General features: G+C 44.5%; 1 protein-coding gene across 2 annotated transcripts in view; it reads right to left on the reverse strand.

The window, feature by feature from the left end:
* Window positions 1–24,123, reverse strand: part of sema3h (sema domain, immunoglobulin domain (Ig), short basic domain, secreted, (semaphorin) 3H) — a 203,875-nt gene that overhangs the window by 95,672 nt on the left and 84,080 nt on the right. For both annotated transcript variants that reach the window (XM_078543789.1, XM_078543788.1), the window contains one exon: window positions 1,464–1,618. In XM_078543789.1, coding sequence (XP_078399915.1) covers window positions 1,464–1,618 — 155 coding nt within the window. The remainder of the gene's footprint in view (window positions 1–1,463; window positions 1,619–24,123) is intronic.

Below are 24,123 nucleotides of genomic sequence, written 5' to 3' on the forward strand. Positions count from 1 at the left end.
GCAAAATTTAGATTCTTTTAAGGAAACCTAAATCATCCAAATTGGGATTGATTCAGATTAGGCTCTTGGAGTCAGTGTCTGTCGCTAATGTTAACTTGCTTTCTGAGTGCAGCTTAATAGAAAAGGTCCCAGTTGAAGGAAGAATTTTAGAAGTCTATAGCAAGGAAAATATTTTCCACTCACTTAATACCTCTTACTTGCCTACATCACCTTCCAACCTAATATTCCTTTCCATCAACGGTCTCCATTCCAGTCTCTCCACCCCAAGCTTTTCCCCAGTCTGTCCTGAGGGCTAGTTATTCTAAGAACTTGCTCCCTTACCTCCGTGTTCCCCTTCACCTTCTATTGCTCATCATCCCCTATCCAAGAGGACAAGGCCTGCTCCTCACCCTCTGCCAGTGTTGGCTGTTGTGAGGAGCCAGTAGCAGCCAGCATGTGTGGTATGAAACTTAGTGGATCAGAAAGGCCATGATAAATGACTGGTGACTGCTCATTTGCTACAGTCTATGGGATATATTGTCTAATTAATCAAGATCAACTATGAGCACTTGGCACGCTGGTACAACAATCCTCTATGTGCCTTTTCTAGCCAAGCATTAACCTGTTTAAAACAAACAGGTTAATGTCTGCATGAAAATTGCATACAAAGTGCAGCGTTCATTACTGAACTTGCCCAACAAGAAAATGTAACCTCCAATGCACTTCTAAGATTCAATAACAGTTCCATCCTGTACGTTTTAAGAAGTCACTTGTCTAGTCGTTATAAGTTGATTTTTTTTTAAAACAGAAGAACACCCTCATGTTTTCTGTGGCATTCGCAGGCTCCATATAATTAACTATCAAAAACAAACACTTGCCCTGACAAGCAATAACGATCTCAAAATGATGTGTTCTTAACCCCACAAGTGTCAAAGGCTGACTCAATTGGCTCTATTTCCTGCTCAGTGATTAGCTAGCTCTTCAGCCAGTACATGTGAATAGGCTGGCCTCACACTCTCTTTTTGCTCACGGATTGTGGCAAGTGGTGACAGTTTTCATTAAATACCTGTGTTTTTTTAAACAAAATTAGAATCATTTCATTGAATGGCAATTCTGGGGGAGGCCTATCATTTAAAGTGTATGTTACCCGTCATGCGTCCATTGCTTCTATTAAAGTATTCTCACTTCTCTGCAGCCCCTGAAAGCTTATATGAGCACACAAGGGTAGATTCAGAGCTCTTGTGTTGCCAGCATTGAGTCACACTCAAAGGGAACCCTGATCTCTGATCCACACTCCCTTCAAACATGGCTCTTTATTCCTCCTAGCAAAGTGAACCACCTCACGTTTCGCTAAATTGAACTTTTATTGATCTGCCCACTCGACAAGTCTGAATTTTCTGAACTTTGGTGCAGTCCACAACACAACACCAATATTAAGAATGGCAGCTCCCAGTGAGGCAAAGTGGTTGCACCCATGTTTTTACCTTCTTTACACCACTCGAGATGTTGTCCAGATTGCAGGTCAGGAGGTAGTCCTTTGCAGCTGCGTAGAGTCTTCGGTTGTCCTCATCGAGGATTATGGAATGCAAGTTGGAAGCACTGAAGCTGAGTGGGATGATCCGCTTGTTTGACATCAACTCTAAGAAGCAATGTAATTGATTAAAAAAAAAGCATTATACAACACAGGACTGGATTTGAAATTATCAAAAGTATCAGCTCAGTGTACAAAATGAGGGCTGGCTTCTTTCACCATTAGGACCTGGAGTTCAATTCAGACTACGCTGAAGGAATAAAAGTCCCCTCCACTGCTGATAGTAAGAATCCCATATGAAATACGTTTGTGGTAGTCTCAAAGGAGTTCCTAGTCAAGCAGGCCAATGCCATAAAACAGTTTTGGCACTAATTATCAATCTGCCTAAAGTCACACCAATATTGGGTGTGGGAAAAGAAAAAGCCGCACTGTTGGAGATGTTTGAGGTTGGAGCAAAACCATATTGTTGGGGACAAGTGGAGGGAGCTTCACTCTCCGACAGCTCTGGGCCCATTTTCCCCTTCTGAGGCCAGGGAACGGTGAAATCAATTGTAAAGCCATCGCTGATGGCTAGCTAACTCAACACAGATCAGGCAATCACCTCCTGAGTCATTGGAGGAGCATAAACCACTTTTGTTGGACTGGCACAATGCCCATGCACTCACTGGCTGTTTTCAAAATGTGCCTGGTTGCAAAGGCTCCCAGTTATTATTTCAAGTAACACCTCTTTCCCAGTCCAGGTTGGGAGATATAGGGGTGGTTTTCACCTAACTCACAAACATGTGGAGCAATGGTTTTATACCCTGCCTAATATTGCTCTCTTTTGCCTTCAATGAAGAGTGAAATTGGAACGGGTCTTAAACCAGCTTTCTACCCAATCTCATGAGAATCCCGAAGGGTGGGTTAGGTTAAACTTCTCCCCAAAGTTTCCAGAACAGAAGGATGTGAGCTGATAGCCTAAGCAAAGTCATTAGCATGTTTAACTTTTGATACTGTAAAATGTTTAAGGTCATACAGGACTATTTTGGTAGTCGAAAGCCCCTTGCTGATCAGTCGGCTTATGAAAGGGTTAACTGTCTGGCCAGCTCTTTGTCTCAGTGCATGAAGCAAGGTAAATCCCAGCCCAAGTATAGGTATATAGGCTTGAGTTTGGACTCATGACTCCAACCAACCTCCACTCATTCCCCCCCTTCCCATAACACTACAAATAGCCACTCTATCCACTTCCTGCTCTTTAAACAAGGCTTGGTACCTCAGGTGGCAGCAAGAAGCACCTCAACTACCTTCCAGAGCAGTCCTTGTTGTAATATGCCTTTAAGGGATATCAGCATGACATCACTAGAAGGGGAATGTGTCATGTGATTCAGTCTTAGGCCCCGTCGTGGCAGGGAGATTCAGAAGCCCAGCCAAAAGCCCACTGGCTTTCAATGGGACCAGATGATCCCAGTGGTGGGCAGGGCTGGAAAATCCCATCCTTAGTTTTATTTTTGCTTAGCTCTGATGTCTTCAAGCTTTATTCCTACGTAGAACTGTTCTCATGTGCCTAGTCTTAATAAATAAACCCACAATGTGTTTACCTAATCCCTTATGAGCCATTGGTGCCTTGTGTCTTGTATAGTAAATAAGACCATGGTATTATATCATGATAATAACACGACAGTGCTGACCTCAGCCATGAGGTAAATGCTGCTCTCAAGTTGTAGTTTTTACACAAGACAATTGTCATATTATTAATAAAGGGAATAATTTCTGAATTTGCATCCCTATCATGCTGCTTGGCTTGCTGGGAAACTACATGAAGAACGCACTGAGAGTGCCAATCTTTGAGACCCCTCCATCCTCTGATTTTTCATTCCACAATTGCACAAGTTCATAAAATGACCCCTTACACATCAAGGAAGTAACGTGGGAGATGTCTGTGCTTTAATATGGATATGAAGTAAGTAATGAAATATGGACACCTTGGAGCAATTCTGTAGTCAGCACTTACTCATTCTACATTGTGTACCTTTGAAGTTTCAGCAGCAACAAGTAAAGGACAATGTTGGGAAAATTTTAACTGTGTTTGGTTTTAATTACAACCTAATTAAACCCACAAAGGACACAGTGATTCCTTCAGGAATGCTGGTTTCATCAGACTTGTTTGGGCTAGCCTGCTTGTCATAAACCATTGCAATTAATACTGTAGCTAATGCGTAGAAAAATGACAATGTTGTGCAAATTCCTGTGAAAGCAAGCAAGCCAAATATTCTCAGAAAAATAAACTTGCTTTAAACTAAAACCTTTGATCTATCATCCACTTCCATTGTATTTTGCAGATAGTAATGCTGGGTAGACAGATGAATGGGATTATGATGCGGAGCTCTGTTGCACAGATCACAAACATTGGCTAATTCATTTGTGACGTGTGGTCATTCAGAAAGATGTCTATCACTGTGGCATTCATAGGTTCTTTCAATCTCTTCTAATAATTGAAGACAAGCTTGGTAAAATCAGGACACGAGCAACAAGAGATCAATTGGCCATCTGTAAGTTACAAAGGTGGAACCTACGCCTGGTTGGGTGGAGAGTTCATGTTAATGCATAAAATAAAGAGCCCATCAGAATAGGCCAGCGCATATGTACACAAGAACACAAGGAATAGGAGTAGACCACACAGCCTATCGAGCATGCTCTGCCTTTCAGTAGGATCATGGCCGATCTTGGGCTTCAACTCCACTTTTCTGCCCACTTCCCATATCACTTAATTCCTTGGCAGATAAAAAAATCTGTATCCCAGCCTTAAATGTATTCAGTGATGGAACAACCATAACCCTCTGGGGTAGAGAATTCCAAAGATTCACAATCCTTTGAGCAAAATAATTTCCCCTCATCTCAGTCCTAAATGATCTGAGGCTGTGCCCCCATGTTTTAGATTCCCCGACCAGGGGAACCAATCTCTCAGTGTCCGCCCTATCAAGCCCCTTCAGAATTTTGTAGGTTTCAATGAGATCGCCTCTCTTTCTTCTAAACTTCAGAGAATATAAGCCCAATTTTCTCAGTCTCTCATTATAGGACAACCCCCTCATCCCAGGAACCAACTTACTGAACCTTCACTGTACCGCCTCCAATGCAAGTATATCCTTTCTTAAATGTGGAGGCCAAAACTGCACACAGTATTCCAGATGTGGTCTCACCAAAAGCTTGTACAATTGTAGTGAGACTTATGTATTCTTGTACTCCAATCCCATTGCAATAAAGACCAACATGCCATTTACCTTCCTAATTGCTTGTTGCGCCTGCATGTTAACATTCTGCATTCCTTCTATGAGCACACCCAAGTCTTTTTGAACATCAACACCTACAAATGCCAGTGAACGTGTGCTGGGCCTGAGTGTGAGAGTTTAGAATGATGAGATGGTTGCCATACCCTGGCTGCATGGATGGGATCATTCATCCTCTATCTGCATGGGTGGTCAACCTCTTCTGTGCCACATTGGCACTGATCACCACTGCCATCATCTACCAGGCTGTAGTGGTAATGTTACTGCCCCTCCTGCAGCCGGAGCAGGGGTAGAGGACATCACAGCGGGCCTTCAGGGCGTCCAAAAGGTGCTCTAGGGCTGCAGTCTTCTTGCCTTTCGGGGCCATGTCTTCTTTGCTGCAGTCCTGGACTGGAAGCACTGAGCATGACTGTACTTTAAACGTGGTGTCTGGCGTGATGAAGCAGTGAGGTGATGGCATGGCAGGCGAATTGGAGCCCACCTACCATGGAAATCCCAGGAATGCATAATTAATGCAATAGGTTTGGGACGATGCGGCATGAAAAGCCGCCATTGCCCACTACCGCACTTGTGCAAATCTGAGATGATTCCGCCCTTAGGCCAGCGGTAGTGAATTTACGTTAAAAACCTGGCAGTGCAATACTTAAGGGAATAACAGATACCACCGAACTCAAATAGATGTTTACTGCAAACGTAAATCTGTAACAGCTTTACTGATCTAAATTTAACGATGATGTTCCAAAAATGTGTTCAATTTTGAATTTTTACTTTCGACAGATGGTCTGTAGTTTTATTAGTGGTGTGGGCGAGTGCATGTAGAAGTTTTGGTGGGATTGGAAAATGCACACATTCTAACATTACATGTGGCTCACAAGATGTAGAGAGGGAAAACAAATCACAAATGGGCAGAGGAGGAAACGAGAAGGCAACAGATATGTACCAAGAGTTATTGAGTGGTGTGGCCTCTTTGTGGTTTGAGCCAAACATCTTGATTCACTAAAATCAGAGAATCCTACTCTCTGCACCTTGGAATCTTTTTCAACACATGTTCCTCCCTCTTTTTCTTACCTCTCCCCCATTTTGTTCCTGGTAATCACTGCCCCTTCACAAGTTGCCCTCAGTGTAGCCAATAACTGAGATAACTTGGTCCACATCACACAACCAAGATCTTGGCATATGTTAAAGTCTGATTGGAACAAATCGTTTGTTTTTTTTTTTAAACGGTGCCATCATTGTTTGTCCAATTTTCCAGCCAATTAAAAAGAATAGATGCAAATTTGTAAGAAATACTCTGGCTTATACATAGCTGCCGAGCATTAGATGGAAGGAAACAGGGGATATTTCTCTTAATCGAAGGGAAGGATTGAAACATTTTGCTTTAGATGCCAATTTGTAACCACCAACTGCTCCGTTCCTTTGTCCATTCTCATTGACTCTCATACAAAAGTATATCTTCAGTACAAAACTTCACCCAACACAAAAGGAATAAAATACTGCTGACCAGAAAAGCTTTCAAATAAAAAAGAGAAAATATTGGCAATACACGTATGGTCAGTCAGCACCAGTGTAGAGAAAATACAAGTTCTGGTATTTTGGGTGCATAGCCTTCACCAGAACTGACGACTTGAGGTCTTTTGGTAAAGTTTGGTGAAAAGAAATGCAGATAAAGGAAGGAAGAGGGGACCCCCCAGTGGCATTGGGGGCCCCTGCACCTAATAACGCCCTGGGGGCCCCTGCAATAACCCCCTCCCTCACCACCCCCTATCGTCAGGGCCTGCCTGACCCCAGCGTCCTTCAAAAAGCCTACATGTCTTAAATATCAGCTCAGTATTGAGGCACCCTCTCCCTCGTACTGCAGCCTCAGCAGCGGCCATTGAGAGTGGTGGAATGGCTGAGGCTGCTGAGCTGCCAGCCCTCTGATCAGCCCGCAGATCTGTGTGGGGGGTGGCAGCTGCACTCCTGAATTGGATAGACACCAGAAAAATGCTGCTCCAATGTCCTAATGCCTACTGGAGCAGGGTCAGCTCCCAATTTCAGCCCAGGCCGTGAGACTTGAACCTCAATGTTTCAGCCCACAGTTACTAAAGATTGTATTGAACATCTTTTGAATACTGCAGGGAAGTAAAGATGGTGGGTCATGTGACACACTGAAAACAGCAACAGTTGTGAATGGTGATGGACAATTAAACAACTCACTGGAGGTGGAGGCTTCATAAATATCCTCATCCTCAATGGTGGCGGAGCCTAGTACATCAGTGCAAATGACAAGGCTGAAGCATTTGCTACCATCTTCAACCAGAAGTACCAAGTGGATGATCCAGCTCAGCCTCCTCCTGAGGTCTCCAGCATCACAGATGCCAGTCTTCAGCCAATTCAATTCACTCCAAGTGATATTACGAAACAGCTGAAGGCACTAGACACTGCAAAGGCTATGGGCCCTGACAAAATTCCAGAAATTGTATTGAAGACTTATGCTTCAGAACTAGCTGCGCCCCTAGCCAAGCTGTTGCAATGCAACTAAAACACTGGCATCTACCCAGCAATGTGGAAAATTACCCAGGTATGGCCTAAACACAAAAAGTAGAACAAATCCAACCCGGCCAATTACCGACCCATCAGCCTCCTCTCGATCATCAGAAAAGTGACGAAAGGCGTCATTGACAATGCTAACGCAGCAATAACCTGCTCAGTTTGGATTCTGCCAGAGCCACTCAGCTCCTGGCCTAATTACAGCCTTGGTCATCCAAAGAAGGACAAAACAACTGAACTCCCGAAACGAGATGAGAGTGTCTGCCCTTGACATCAGGCAGCATTTGACCGAGTGTGGCATCAAGGAGCCGTAGCAAAATTGAAGTCAATGGGAATCAGGGGGAAAACTCTCCGCTGATTGGAGTAATACCTAGCACAAAAGGAGATGGTTGTGGTTGTTGGAGGTCAATCATCTCAATCCCCAGGGCATCACTGCAGGGGCTCCTCAGTGTTGTGTCATAGGTCCAGCCACGTCCAGCTGCTTCTTCAATGACCTTCCATCCATCATAAGGTCAGAAGTGGGAGAGTTCGTTGATGATTGCACAATGTTCAGCACCATTCAGGACTCCTCAGATACTGAAGCAGTCCGCATCCATATGCAGAAAGACCTGGACAACATTCAGACTTTGGGTGATAAGTTGCACTAGCATTCACATCACAAAAGTGCAAAGCAATGACCATCTCCAACAAGAGAGAATCTAATTATCACCATTCAATGGCATTACTGCAGTGAATCCCCCACTATCAACATCTTGCAGATTAGGATGGACCAGGAACTGAACAGCCATATAAATACTGTGGCTACAAGAGAAAATTTGAGACTGGGAATTCTGAGGCAAGTAATTCACCTTCTGACTCCCCAAAGCCTGTCTACCATCTGCAAGGCACAAGTCAGGAGTGTGATGGAATGCTCTCCACTGCCTGGGATAAGTGCAGCTCCATCAAGAACCAAGAAGCTCGACACCATCCAGGACAAAGCAGCCCACTTGACTGCCATCCCATCCACCACCTTAAACATTCACTCCCTCCACCACCAGAGGCAGCAGTGTGCACCATCTACAAAACGCACTACAGCAACTCACCAAGGCTCCTTCAACAGCACCTTCAAAACCTGTGACTTCTACCACCTAGAAGGACAAGGACAAGAGATACATGGGAACACCACCATCACCAAGCTCCCCTCCAAGTCATTCACCATCCTGACATCCGGGGAGCAGAAGATGCAGCTGCCCGACAGCAACCGGACCCTGGAGGAACATCCATCGCATGCTGGATGGATTCTCATGGACATGGCTCCGCCACAAAGCAGCTGAAGAAAGATGGAAGGTCACCATTGAGGGTCTGCTTCAAGACATCAGTGTCTTGGCCATGATCTGTGATGGATGATCGTCGAGGGGGTGGAGAGGAAGGTGAGTGGGACAGGGAGATGTACTGGGGGGTGGGAGAGAAAGATCTGGGTTTGACTGGGAGAGGAAGGTGTATCGAGGGGGTGAGGTTGGGAGAGGGGGAACAATAGTGTCCGGGGGGGGAGTGGCGAGGGAGAATGTGGCAACTGTGGAGGTAGATGCGAAGGTGTAAAGTGTGAAGGAGTAAGATGTAAAGGAAGGAGTTCGGAGGAAGGCAGGAGTTCAGAGGGGGGGCAAGTGTTCAGGGGGAGGGAGTCCAGGAAGAGGAAGGAATTTCCAGTGGGGAAGGAGTCTGGGTGGAGGAAGAAGTAAAAGGGGTGCTGTCTAGGTAAACGTGCAAGAGAGGGGTTTGTGGAGTCGATGACCCCTCCTGGGGAGCGAAATGAGGGTGGGCGTGTTAGCAGGGAATGGTGAGAATGACCGAGGGCAGAGTGAGATGGTAGGGTGGGAGGGTGAGGGTGTGACGGTAGCGGTAGAAGGGATGGCGAGGGTGGTCGGTGGGGACTCGGAGGCAGACACGGATCCTAGGGGTGGGAAGGAGGTGGTAGGGGAGGTCAATGTGGATGGGGGTGGGATTCTGAGGAAGGTAGGGTACGTGCACATTGGCCTGGACATATTGGAAAGAAAAGGTGATGGTGGGGTGGTGGAAGGTGATGCCGGGGGGGTCAACAGTGATGGGAGAAAGGACGGGGGTAGTACTATTTAGCCAAATCAAAAGTGAGCGGAGCCTCGTGTTGGATGGGCACAGGTGCTACGTGGGAGTGCGATCTGTGGGTGGGTGGAGATGCAGGTCAGCTCAGATGGACAACTGAACGAAAGAGAGAACCCCAGCAGCAGCATTGCAAATACTCAAACCGTTGAGATGAGTTTGATGGAGGAATGCTCCGTGTGTGTGGGTGAGTGCTAAGCTCTGAAAGGCGCACACGCACACACGCACCTTCCTCCACAACCACTTGTGGTCCAGCTGCGTGCAGCTGAACTGCTAGTGGGGGGATGCAGGGGGAGTATTCGCGAAGCCTGTCAGTGAAGCTGAGAGACACCATTACACTTATATTCACTTTCACTGAATATATTTTCAGCTTATAAAGTGACAGAATATGTTCACCCGTGCAACCACTTGTGATCAGAAATTCTTAACTTTTCTAGGCCTACCATTTCTTCCAGGTCCTACCCGGATATCCCCAGCAGGGGTGAAGACAGCCTGTGCAATAGTTGGCCCTGTTGTGTCTGATGACTTTGGCTTGGGTCCTCTGGGGGACTGAGGCCTTAGGGACCCGACTTGCTTTGGCTGTCCTTCTGTGGGCCAGCTGCTCTCTCTGAGGTGACAGAGGACGAGATTGAGGGGTGGTCACAGGCAAAGGGGACCCAGAGGGACAGACAGCCTCTGAGATTCCCGAGTGGACGACCCAAGGGTGTCCAGCTGCCGCTCCTCTTTCCTTCGGGTGTCTGAGGTCCGCAACTTGATTCCTTGACGGGAAGGAGCATCTGGAGGGACGTCAAAGTGCCCCGATTCCCTCTCCATTGCCACTGCAGGAATTCACCCATGGCTACCACGATGGAGCACAGGTCTGCACTCATCTCAAGTATTCTACTGGATCAGGGTCTCCATGGCTTCTGCCAACCTTCCTATGGAGACCTCCATTCATGCACATGTGAGCACAACTTTAACAGAGACCAGGAAGATGCACTCCTCCTATTGGATGCCACTCTGTTGAGGGCTTCCAATAGCTGTGTGTGAAGTTGCCCCTCCTTCTGCTGACTCTCCGTGATGAGTTGGAAGGCCAAATCCAGAGGCTTGTCATCTGACTCGGACCTCTCAGATGTCTGATCCCCAGCAGTCCTCCCGAGTGCCGGGCAGCTCAGCTGAACCTACCTCCTCCTGCTGCAGAACCGTGTCCATGCAGTGACCACCAGATTGTGAACCCAAGCCTGCTCTAGATGTAGGTCCTACCGAGGTGTGTGTCTCTGTGCTGGTGGAGAGTCTGGGTAAGCGCTGTGACGGGCTTCCAGGCTGCTTATTTCTAGTTCTTCAATGGAGGTGAGGACCTGAATGGAGTTGAGGGACTGGCTAGCTGAGGGTGTCGGTTGCTTGGCAAAGCTCCCTGTGAACCAATGTAGAGATGATTAGTGCCTGGCAGCAGAGTCAAAAATCAGAAGAGAGAGCACTGTGGGTTGTGTTGAGAGAGGGATGATGTGGCGCAAGATCCTCATGTGGGTGTTCGCTGCTGACCTCACTGTCACCGCAGGCACAGTCCACATCCTCACCAGTCAGCACGATGGCACGCTCCTCAAAGTATGCAAGGGGCCTAATGTGGGCCAATCCACCCCCCCCCGGTCTGGGACCTCTCCCTGCTGATGTGAGCCAGCTTCTCCTGCATGAAAACAGATGGAGAGAGTGTGAGCAGGACACATGGCACTGTGTGGAATATTTGTCTGGTGAGCGGAGCCTTGGATGGGATGAGGATGTGAGCTCCAGAGGATGTGAAGGTTAGTGGTGCTGTCCCTTGAGGTGTGAGATCCCTATGGATGTGTGATGGGTTTGAGAGTGTGTGAGTTGAGAGTGATGAGAAGAGAGTGAATTATCCTGGCGGAACGGAGGAGATCATTCATCCTCTTTCGGCACTGGGTGGCTGTTCTCTATTACAGGGTGTTAGCTCTGACCACCGCTGCCACTGCCTTCCATGCAGGATTGGTGACTTTGCTCGCTGGTCTTCACCCAGAGTGGGGGTAGAGGACATCACAGCAGGTCTTCACGGTGTCCAGAAGCCATTCCAGGGACACGTCATTGAATCAGAGGGCTCTTCTTGCCTTTTGGGGCCACGTCTTCTGTGCAGGAGTCCTGGGCTGGAAGCACTGAGAGGAGTGCTCGTGGCTGCACTTTAAATATGGCGCCCAGCGTGAGGAAGTGGCGAGGTGACGGCATGGCGGGTGAATCGGAAGCCAGCCACCAGAGAAACAGTGTGTTTCCCGGGAATACATGATTAATCAGGCGGGGTTGGGTCGATTCAGCACGAAAACCCGCCATTGTGGCCAACGGGTAAAATGTCCTTTTTGCCACCCGCTACCACACTTAGTGAAAATCTGCAATGATTCTGCCCTTTCTTAGAGGTGCTATATAAATGGAAGCTGTTGTCGTTAATCGTCAAGGAGTACGGGTCCAAATTGCTTTCAGTGGCAAGGGACTCTGCATGTCTCTATCTTCCTGCATTTTTCCAATTCATGCCCCGTTTCAAGAAGAATAGAGTTAGCTCAGGTAAGCTGACCTGTAAACAATAACTAAGGCTGCTCTGCCCTTCACCTGGCAACCGCCTCATCAGACAGAGGTCGGGGAATGGGAGGGGAGGTAGCAAAGAGTCAACTTTTCAAGCTAAAATGTCAAGAAAGGAACGAGCTAAATGTAACCCATCAACAAATCTTTATTTATGATATGCAACAACTCAGCTTGAACACCAAAATATCCCAAGGTCACCCACTTAATCAATGTGGTTTAAGTGGAGAGAGCACCTGCCTTTCCTCAGTTTTCTGATTACTCTCCCATGCTTTCAGGGGCTTAATTTGTCAATCATCTTACCCAAACACAGTCCATCGAAAAAGCCATGCATTGTAGTTACAAAGAAAGCTACAAGAACCAGATCCTTCACATGCTACTCCCGGTCAAGTATTTATTTTCAATGCAGTTATGGGGCTTGAAGACTATTTATTTAGAATACAACTACCCTAATTGCTAATTACAAACCTATAAAGTGCTGGAGTCCAGTGTCACTGAATTCCAGACTGGAGGCATTTTCTCTGCAGGAAGTGTGTGGCACACCGTTACCATGGATCCCACAGGCTGAGCTCTATGCCGGTGAAGATCCAGCAGTGGGTAATGGTCCTTTTCATCAGCTTGGCTAATCTTTAAAGACATGTCTTTTAAGCTTCTCTTCCCTGCTCCCAGGGGCCCCCTGACCAAACATTTGAAAAGGTAGGTCGAGGTCTAAGAAAATTTACCCAAAATGTAAGCTTGCCTAAAAGGAAAGCAGTACTATTGGAGGGGAAACTTTAATTTAAGCTGCCCATCAGGAATTGGACAAGATCGAGTGCAAAGCTGGTTTAAACACGACCTGATTTTACTGTCCATTGAAGTAGTTTAACCAATCCTGTGGGTTTCTTTCCCAAAGAGTTATGTTAAAACCTGCCCCTTCATTGCAGAAAATATGTTATAGCTACAATACAACAATGCATTATTGATTCAATAAATACAGAAAAAATCTTGAATACAGAATGCATCATGCAATGTTGACGGCTTCATGAACCCTGGGAATTCCATGAAAGATCCCTTCTTTAACAATGGACCCTGGTATGAAATCCTATTCCTGAAAGCACTAGTTACTAATGTTGACTCAGTCCTTGAAAACTGAAAACAAAGATATAAAAGCTTGGCGTTTAATGGAAGCATTGCCTGACAAATTTGTTCATTTAGTTGCAAAACCCAGGATGCAATGGAGCTTATCACATTGAAATGCTTCACTTGAAAGTAATATTGTAGTGATAAGAATTATACATTTGCTCCCCTCCTGCCTCAATTCTTGCTGTGCAGGATCTAAATCAGGCCAACGTGAAATGGATTTCTCGGGTCACCAGGCAGTGCTGTGCATGAAAGGTCAGAGAAAGGACTCAACAATATTAAGGTGTATTTCAACTATTTCTTATCAGAGTTTCTTTTTTTCTTTAAGATTCGAGCACTTAGGTTCACTTGAGGATTTGCGCCAATGGTTGCCGATTATTTTTGGCCCATGCACCGTTACTGGCACTAATGGAATACCCAATAGGTATCCTCCTATTAGAGGTGTTTGGAAGAAGAGGAGCAATGAAGCTGGCAGGCGGTTCACATGGCACAAAGTGCTCTGTGTCCACATTACCATCCACAGGAAATTTCGCTCCCTTTGGCAGATGACAAGTGCATGTGTGGCTCCAATTTTCCAAGGAAACTGCTGCAGAAAACCTGATGGAACCACTAAGGTATGAGAACACTCAACGAACTGTACTCAGCACCCCAATCACAATGTGCCTTGCTTTCAGCCGCAATACGCAAGAGAAAAATTTGCTAGGATGTCATAATGCAATTGGCCAAAGCTGCCAAGAGGCCACGAACAATACCTGTCAGTCTTGGCAATACCACAGGGTTTAGGTCAGCGAATAGGCAGCCATTTGCTTCAGCCACCATTCAGCATAGACCTGGCACATCCAATGACAGTAGCAGTCAGCTGTGGCTTGAAACTTGGCCTCTGCCTCTTGACAGGGATGCTGCAGTAGCAACCCATGAGGACGGCATATCAGAATGGCACAGAGGGCCATCAACCTCACAGCCAACTCAAAGCACCTCAATAAAAGCAAAATACTACAGATGCTGGAGATTTGAAATAAAAACAAATTGCTGGAAAGACTCAGCAGGTCTGGAAGCATCAGTGGAGAGAGAAACAGTTAACATTTCAAGTCCAATATGAGTCTTCTTCGGAATTGTCTTGTTCCATTTCCAGACGGTATTGTACCTTAGGTTTCCCATTCCTTCATTTTATCCTGTCTCTTCTTAGTTCATGCCACTTCAACCTAGACAAAGGTTGTAAAATTGGATGATATGCCTTTTGAGAATCTCCAAAGGCTTGCAGAATTATATTCCCCTTATTGTGACAAACTCCTTTAATTCCCATCCCTTTAAACTTTGCCGATATAGAATACCCATCCTTCTCTGAGCCTGAAGCTATACTAATAAGCTGACCTTGGAAAATTGGGTTCAAGCAGCACACTCCTATTGCTGTGTGCCTTCAATTCACAAATAGCCTTTTGCGCCTAAATTATGGCAATAGAAGTAAATCAATGCGCGTGTCTCTTTAATAAATAGCAAATCTGCCATTAGGTTTTTAAGTCCCATTTGTTTGAACATAAACTCATTCAAGTGAAGCAGTTAGCTATTGATCCAGCACTAAAACAGATTACATCAAAATGCTCTCGAAAGGCTGGGAATTGCAAAGACTGGCTTTACTGTCAAATTCTCACACCCAATGTTAATGGATTTGTGGAAACACTATCAGGAAATGTCATTGAAACAGAGTATAAGGATGAATTTGATGAATTTCTAGAGGGAGAAGGGATTGAGGGATTTGGTGATAGGACAGTTTGAAATGATTAATTTATCTAAAAAGATCAGTCTTAGAATCTTATAGTGCAGAACGTGGCCATTCAGCCCATTGTGCTATGCTGGCTCTTTGAAAGGCTTATTCAATTAGTCTGTTACCCGCTCTTTCCACACAGCCTTACAACATTTTTATTTTTCCATTATATTTATCTAATTCCTTTTTAAAGTTATTATTGAATCTGCTCCCACCACCCATTCAGTTAGTGTGTTTCATAACCTAACTCACTGCCCAAAATAAATTATCTTCTTCTCCCCTCTGGTTATTTGACTAAATATCTTAATTCCTGTTTGGGTTTTCCATATTCTGAAAAATGCTGGTGCTGCTGGCTGAATGTAAGAGAAGATGACAAAGAATTAAAACCCACAATGGCAACAGCACTGAGACCGGCAGCTAAGCGAAAAGAAAATGAGAATGTGGCTAAGGCAAAACATTGGATTAAAATATTTAAACGTCTTTAGAAATACATATTACATAGGAAAATTATAGTCATATACCCAAGAGCAGCCTTTATGAAAAGAACTTGGGTTGGCTTAGCTACACTTTCCAAGACACCACACCAACGTTAGACCACCACTTGAGTGCAGGCCCCTATTAGGAAAGAACAAATGAACTTGGATTTATACAGCACCTTTCACGTTCCCACAATATCTCAAAGTGCTTCACAACCGATGAAGTACTTTTGAAATGTGGTCACCACAAATTTGTTTACTGCAAGCTCCCACCAACAGCAATGAAATAAATGGCCAGTTAATCTGTTTTGATGATGTTAGCTCAGGGCCAGGACACTGGGAGAGCTCCCCTGCTCTTCTTCAAACAGTGCCATGAGATTTCTTACATCCACCTGAACTGGTTAATAGAGTCTCATTTCAAAGGCGTCAGCTCTGAATGTACAATTTCTTTACTGCATTGAGGTGTCAGCTTAGTTTATGGACTTAAATCATGGATTGGGCTTTGAAACCCGTTCTGACTCAGAGGCAAGTGTGCCAACACTGATGCAAGCTCATACATTGATCTAGCAAAAAACCAATATCCCACTGGCCGTTTATTGATCCTATAAACTCTTATGTTCTGTGAGATGTTAATGCGATTTACCTTTGCTTCTGTTGAGCTAGGACAGTTTTAATTGAGAGGTGGGTTTGTTCTAACTAATTAACCAGATGATGTGCAGCAGTGCTAGGAGTTTTGCCAGACCTGACTGGCTAATCTCTTTGTGAGAAGGGAAGCTGATTAAGATGTTGGCTAATATGGGTCCTTTGCAGCTATCACTCAGTTTGCTTTGCGGTGGGTATACAACGGAGTATGGACATTGGACCATCTCTGGATTTCACCCAGCTAAGCAATATGGTGTAGATAATATATAGTAATGTTTTGAATACTACATACATTGCTGTACTAACAGTTTAAATTGCATTTACTTATTATTCATCTCTCCTTATTTTTAATAATCATTTTATCTTTATGCACCATGACTATCCCTAATTGCCCTTGAACTGATTTCCAACTGAACACCATTTCAGAGGGCAGTTAAGAGTTAACCACATTGCTGTGGGTCTGGAGTCAAATGTAGGCCAGACCAGGTAAGGATGGCAGATTTCCTTCCCCAAACGACATTAGTGAACCAGGTGGGTTTTTATATCAATCAATGATAGTTTCATGGTCACTATTACTGAGTCTAGCTTTTAATTCCAGATTTATTAATTGAATTCATATTCCACCAGTTTCCATGGTGGGATTTGAGCCCTAGTTCCCAGAACAAAAGCCTGGGTCTCTGGGTTACTAGTCCAGTGACATTACTACCACCACCATAACAGGACATTAGGAGAACCAGATAGGTTTTTATGATAATTGATGATAGTTGTCATGGTCACCATTACTGAGAATAGCTTTCAATTCCAGATATTTTAATTGAAGTAAAATTCTACCAGGTGCCACGGTGAACCCCTGTCCCCAGAGCATTAGTCTGGGTCCCTGGATTACTATCCTGAGACATTACCACTACACTACCATCTTCCCCTACGTTATCCTTAATTCCTTCCTTCAGTTTGTCCTTTACTGTCTTTCCCTCCTTTATTGTTAGATTTCTATCATTTCTAGAAGTTGCTTTCGCTCTGTTTTTAGTTGAAAAACACCTAGTTATCCTTTCCAGTAGAGTCTTGGCCCCAGGCTATCCGAGCAGTGCAGCTCCCCATGTCCCAGAAAATAAACCCCATCTTTCCCACACTACACCTTTAGCCATGTTGACGTTTCTAATCTGTTTACAGCTGGGTCAGGTAATAATCGGGAGATCCTGCTTTTCAATTTAGTTCCTAATTCCTAATAGTCTTTTAACAGGACCTCCTCCCTAATATTTCCTATGTTCTTAGTTCCGAAGTGAATCAGAACAATTGAATTCAACAGCTTGCATCTCTGTAGGGCCTTTCTCAATCTCAAGACATCACAGGGAGCTTTGCAGATGATGCACTTTTTAAGTGTAGTCACTGTGGTAATACAGGAAGCACGGTTTTCAACTTCTACACAGTAAGATCCCATAAAGAGCAATGTGATAATGAGCTGACAATCTGTTTCAATGATGTTGAGTGAGGGATAAATATTAGTTCAGGGAGAACTCATCTGCTTTCCTTTGACTAGTACCATGGAATATTTTATGTACACCTCAGGGGTCAAACAGGGCTTTAATTTAATATCTCATCTGAAAGATAGTATCTGCAATAGTGCAGCAATCTCAATAGTGCACTGGAACACCAGCCTAGATTGTGCTCAAGTGTGACTTGAACCCACAACCTGCTGACTCAGAACTGACACAAGCCAACTCTAGATAAATGCCTTTCAGGGACACACAAAAGAGGGTGTTTTAGTCAGGATGTGATGTATAGAGAAGCTATCTTATATTATTTCCCCTAGTAATGAGGGTGCTTTGAACAATGCATGTTACATCAGATACTATGGTTTATCAGAGAATGTTTTGGTGAGTCACTAATGTTGTTCACAAGCTTATCTGAAGAAATACGATGAATAAGATCCTGTTGAAGGAAAAAGGACCGTCAGCTGAAGATCATCAATGTTAGACTAATGCCAAGTTGTAGTGCGACGCCAAGAGCGTTGGATAAATCTGATCTGATCTCAGTAGAAATGACTCCATCAGAAGAAGGATCAGAGTCAGAAGTCCCAGTGAGCTCATACTGCAATTAGTTCAAGGGACAAAGAGATTTAGCAGAACAGATGAAAGAAAGCACTATAAACCTCACCTGAAAGTATTTACACCGCTTGCCAATAATGTTTTTAAATCGATTACACTCAGTGTGGTGAGAATGTGGAACTCACTGCCACATGGAGTGCCCGAGGAGAATTTTCCACAAGCATTTAAAAGGAAGATCTGTGAGCACATGAGGGAGAAAGGAATAGAAGTGATATGTTGATGGAGTTTGATGAAATGAGGTGAGAGGTGGCTCATGTGGAGCAGGAACACTAGCACAGACGTGTAGGACCAAATGGCCTGTTTCTGTGCTATAAACTATATGTGAAAATGGTATCATTCAAACATTCTTTTATGGAACTGAGAGGCCAGTTGAATGAGTAGAGAAACATGGAGCAAAAAGACTAAGTTCCATCCAGTTTACCACCCAGTAGTTGTATGATGCAACAATAATGGAGTGGTTAATCAATCATAGCAACTAATCTCGATCAATTAATCTACAACTAGACCCAGACATGAGCTGGTGAAAGCCCCAGTGGTGGAGAGCTTTAGGAACCTTATGTTAACTGTTCCTTGCAGACTGTTCAACTTACTATATGTTATGTCTCAAATTACTCATATGCTGTCTCTCAAATGCTGAGATCTGAAAGCAATCCAATTTGAATGAATTAGCTATCTGTTTACACCATCACCATAAGGAGCCTGTTCCACAGATTGTCAAATGGATGAATTTTACCATCTGAGTGGGAACCCCTGACATCAGGGTGAAAAGCAGGTCCCAATTACAGGGCCAGCAGCTCTGAAGCCTCTTCAGTGCTCCTGGGAGCCAGGCCTGGCAAGTTTAAAAATGTTTTTTTTAAAACATTCATAGGACTGAGGGTCAGAGGAGGAACCCTTCTGGGGAGGCTGTTGGGGCCGCAGGTGCTGCCTTTCCTGCTGGTGGCCCCTTCTTTGGCCCGTAAGACCATCTACTACCTGGGCTGCTGCAGGGAGGCTGCCTGCATTTAGCTGGCAGCCTCCCTATGTGATAGGGGTGGGGTGGGGTGGGGGTGAACGGGGTGGGGTGGGGGTTGGTGTCTCCCTGCCTTCGACAATGATTAATTAATAGAGCGTTTACATATGTAAATAAGCTGCCCCCCTCCCTGGGGCCAGAAGCCCCTCTGCATCTGGTCCCACCATTGGTAAAATGCCCTGATGACGGAACCCCATCAGGGAGCCAATCTCACTGGATTCCTCATGATTTTTCTGCACCCCCCACCCGCCCCCCCGCACCCCATCCAGTACCTCTCTCTTCCTATCTCCCGTGAGCAGGTAAAATTCAGCTCAATGTTGCTGCAGATTTATTTTGAATTTAACTCCTTTGAAATGCAGAGCAATCCAACATTTTGGGCTCATTAAGGGTGAGTGATGTCAATGCTGGAGAATGAAACAGTTTCCACTCAAGTGTCTGCACTAAGCTCTCTCAGGTCAAATACAGAGGAAAGCTCACTCTACTTTGCATCAGCACTCAAACAACACTCCCTATTACATCAAGTTAATAACTTCCACTTCCTGCACCAGCCTCCTCCGAGTGCGCTTGTGGGTCAACGCCAGCTTGTGCACAAATTAACGTTGTTGGGCTGTGTACTCAAGCTCGGAATTCATTGCATCGATGACCCTTACAGCTGGAAAACAGAGCAGACTTTCTTCCCATCAGTTGAACCCAGGTTCAACTATGAACCAAACACTCTAATCACATGCTATTGATGTGATTCATGTCACGCCAAACATGCACTTCACACATGGCAATGATAGCACGGCACCTTGGCCAAAATGAATCTGTTATTCCCAATAACAGACAGTGAAAAATGTTTTAGCCTGTAACGCACTCGCAATCCTCTAGAACCTCTAAACAATTGTATTATAATTCAATACCACTCCTGTTCATCGTTAAGAGTTCTCCGACTGTCTTGAGTTTTCATGTATTGCTCTCCAAATACTTTAATCTCCCAATAACAAAACTACCAGTCTGCGCAAACATAAATGAACTGAGGAATGTACTAAATGCAGCATTACTTCCTACTCACTTTGTGCTGTTCTTCTGAATTATTTACAGGGTAACTCCCCAGTGACTAAGTGAATAACTTAATCATGTGGTGTGAAACTGGAGTGCCCCAGGTTTGATCCCTGGTCTCTGTGCTGATTTAGCTGGGGAGTGCTATAATTGGCCCTGGGGTGTCTTTGAGCTCAGGATGAAAAACAAATAAAGTAGACTTCCTGCTCCCAATTGCTGCCTACTGTCCAGGCTTGGAAAATGGTTGTCAAGTACAAACAGGAGGAAGCTCAACCATGATGTTCCTCGCAGTTAGATAACCCACCAAGTCTCACCACTAGGCTTGCACATAAATCATGGCGACTTAGATATGGATGGCAGCAGTGAAGGCTGCCAACAGGAGTGGGACTGAACTCCAGTAGTAGTAACCAGTGCTGCTAGAGTGGAGGAAAGTGAGGGACACGTACAGGTGCCAATATTTAATACAATGCTATGGTTGCCATAAGCTTTGACAGTGAAGTATAGACTTTGAGGTTTCACTTTTCTTAGATTCCCAAATTCTTTTTGTTGTATATTTTATATATCTCAGAGCAATGAGGAGATGCCACTAGTTTCTAAGTGTGCAACAGGTTTATTTACTAATTTTAAAAAATATTTCTGCAATTACAAAATGTCTGAACTCATGCTTGCAGCTTAGCTCCTAGTAGCTTCTGTAATGCTTGTTTTCTATGCTCTGAATCCACAACCAGTCTTAATCAATCAAGAACTGTGAGCATAGATCAGTTACCAACCAGACTCTCATAATCAAACACAGATAAATTTAACTATTGAAAACTGCACTTTTCCCTCTCTATTCTTCTGGGCCATGTCCCTCTTGCCTCTATTTTTTCCCCTGTCTGCAGCACAGCCAAGATCTGGAATTCAAGAGAGGTAGGGTTCCAGTGGGCTCCTCCACAATGCCCAATTTGATGTTGGTTGAGGGATAAATATTAATCAGGACACTGGGGAGAACTCCACTATCCTTCTTTGAAATAGTGCCATGGGATTTTATGTCTAGCTGAGAAGACAGACAGTGCCTCCGACAAGGCAGCATTCCCTCAGTACTGGATTACCAGCCTAAATTGTTATCCTCTCAGTCCCTGGAATAGGGCAGAAACCAACAACTTTCTGGCTCAGAGGTGAAAATGCTACCCACTGAATCACAGCTGACACCATTATCTTGTACTGTTGTTTACAAGGCAGGAGCAAAGTTACTGTTCAGTATGGCAGCAGTACTTCTTGTTCGAATGAATGGAAAACTCCAGCCATTGTACCATATGTTACTGAGTCTCTTGACTGGATGACTCAAATGATGTTGCTATCATACGATATTACTCATACTACAACCATTTACCATCTAAAGCACTGTAAGGGCATATCAGATGCTGTATGTAGAACTATAATATGTCGTATCAAAATCCAGCCTCGCTGGTGCCCTTTTGAATCCCCGTGGTGTGTGAGGGGAGGAAAGAAAGAAATAAAATTTACCATGACCACAACAAGACACTTGAAACTGCCATATGGAAGCCATTTGAAAAATACTGATGGAAAAGCTTCCCCCGACACTTCCCAGATATCAGAAAACGAGTCCCTCAGTTTTCACACTCAGGGTCTCATTTTCTTTTTTTCAAAACCTTCCCCTAGGTTGGGAATAATTATCTCCCCAATTAATTCTCATCATATAAATTGATGGCTGCCAGAGTAAAGGGAAGAAAAGGAAACTTTCAGTCTTAAATTAGGCAATTTGGGGAAAAATAAATATGGGAAAATTGTTACTAATAACACACAGAGCACAGTGGGAAGGATTTGCCACTGTGGAAATGGGATAAGGCAAGAGCTACAGGAAGGGTTTGTGAAAAAAAAATAATAGTTTCAATGCCTCACCTCTGTAAACTATTCCAGCCTTACAACCAGCTGAGCATTCTTCCCATTCTGGCCTCTTGTGCATTCCCCCAATTTCCTTCACCCCACCACTGCTGGTCATTCCTCCAGCAGCCTAGGCCCTTCTTCTGGAGTTATCTGCTGGAAAGTAGGTCCAACCCACAGTGCCACGGTCTCCAACAAGGGTAGGGGCAAGGAGGCAGGTCTCGAGTCCACCCCAGCCGGAACAGGAATCGAACCCCTTACTGTTGACATCAATCTGATCCACGCCAGCTATCCAGTCAACTGAGCCAACCAGCCCCTCAAGAAGTCCTCAAATTGCTTTTATATGCATGTTGTAGCCTGGAGCTATGGACAGTGATGGTATAGGCTCCAATTTCTTTCTGCCGCAAGGCTGACCAGAACTCCAGTTTGAGTGACAATCACCTTAGTTTTAAATTTATTTGAAATTTGGCATTCTTGCATTTGTCCCGATGAGTGCAAGACGTAAAGCTTCGACAACATGTCTCTCTTTTCAGCAATATGCTAGCTAATTGAAGGCTTAAGGTCAACACTCAAAGCAAGTTCTGGCAGCTAGCATGTTAATTTAATTCTAATCATACACTTTAATTTTTCCCTAATGTTAGGTCTGCCTGTAACATATATTTTCCCAAAGCTAAATGTTTAAAATTTAGATGATATTTCCAAAGTAAAGTTATACATGGCAAAAAGGAAATGCTCACAGGCACGGGAACTGCCAATGAGAATTTCATTTGTACGCAGATTAACTTAATTGCCAAACAGGATTAGATGATAGTCAATTTAAAACTAAGGTGATTGTCATTCAAACTGGAGTTCTGTATTCTAAAGCACCTCTATTTTTTTTTTACTCTGTTTCAGTCAGTCTCACTCACAGCTTTCAACACTCATACCGTTTCAATGTGGTGATATTATTTTGTTTCCATCACTTGGTGCTGTGCTTGTTCAACATATTGGTATGCTTTACAAACAGTTTGATTTCAGCACCGGCCGTTCGATACAATCTGACCTCGCCCTCCACCAAGCCAGTTTTAATCTAGCTCAGTGATTGGGTGTGGCCAATGAAATCATAAACAAGAGAGCAGATGTAATTATTTGTAGAATGTGGAATATTGTTTTACTGCCAGAACATGTGGAATACAGTAAGTGACTAATTCATGCCATCAGTGAACCACTCGACCAGACTGTCTCCCTCCCTCTCTCTCTCTGTCCCTCTCTCTGTCCCTCTGGGCTGCATTCTTTCTCAATCTGTTTCTGACTGTTTTGCATTCTCTGCCCCATCCTTTTACTTTGTCTTGACTTTTTTTTTAAGTGTTTTCTTATATTTGCTTCGAAACTAACACAGCCCTTCTCTCTCTCTCCTTTTCCCTGTCAATCTGGTTTATGTTATTTCTCTTTCTGCCTCCTCAACCTTGTCCACTTGCTTTGTCTTCACTCTGAGCTTTCTCTTGCTCACTTCTATCTGTAGCGCAGCCAGTCTCTCTCTCCCTGACCGGGATTTTCCAGTCCCACCAGTGGTGGGCATCATCGCAGGTGAGACAGTAAAATTTGGAGAGCAGCCAAAAGTTTCCAGTTTCGACCGTGACAATGACTGTCACTGACAGGACCGGAAAACCCCGTCTCCTCTTCCTCTCCCCCTCTCTGTCTTCCTCCCCGCACTCTTTCAATCTGCCTTTCTCCCTCTCCCTCACAAACATTCACACCAGCATTAAAATGCTTGTTTGGAAATTCCTGAGACAGAGAGTCGTGACCTATTACTGATTTTCTCTGGATACTCCATCCTCCAGGTGTGACTAATGACTTTTGTCTTAACTCACATGTTGACTCCAACTGCAATTAAAAACTGTATTTAGAGGCAGAAGAACCCTGGCTTTGATGGGACATCCCCACTCAATCGAATTAACTGATCTTAGCCGTGTCAATTTTACAAGTGCTTACAATTGGCCTCAGTGTCCCTGGGTTCAGGGTGAGAATATCAGCCAGACTTCCTGTTAATGCTCACCATCCACCAGCTGCTTGAAGTGTATCTATTTGGACACTGCATGAGAACAGGAGTGTGTGGAGCAATAAAAATTC

The sequence above is a fragment of the Cetorhinus maximus genome, chromosome 6 (genome assembly GCF_964194155.1).
Source record: "Cetorhinus maximus chromosome 6, sCetMax3.hap1.1, whole genome shotgun sequence".
NCBI lineage: Eukaryota > Metazoa > Chordata > Chondrichthyes > Lamniformes > Cetorhinidae > Cetorhinus > Cetorhinus maximus.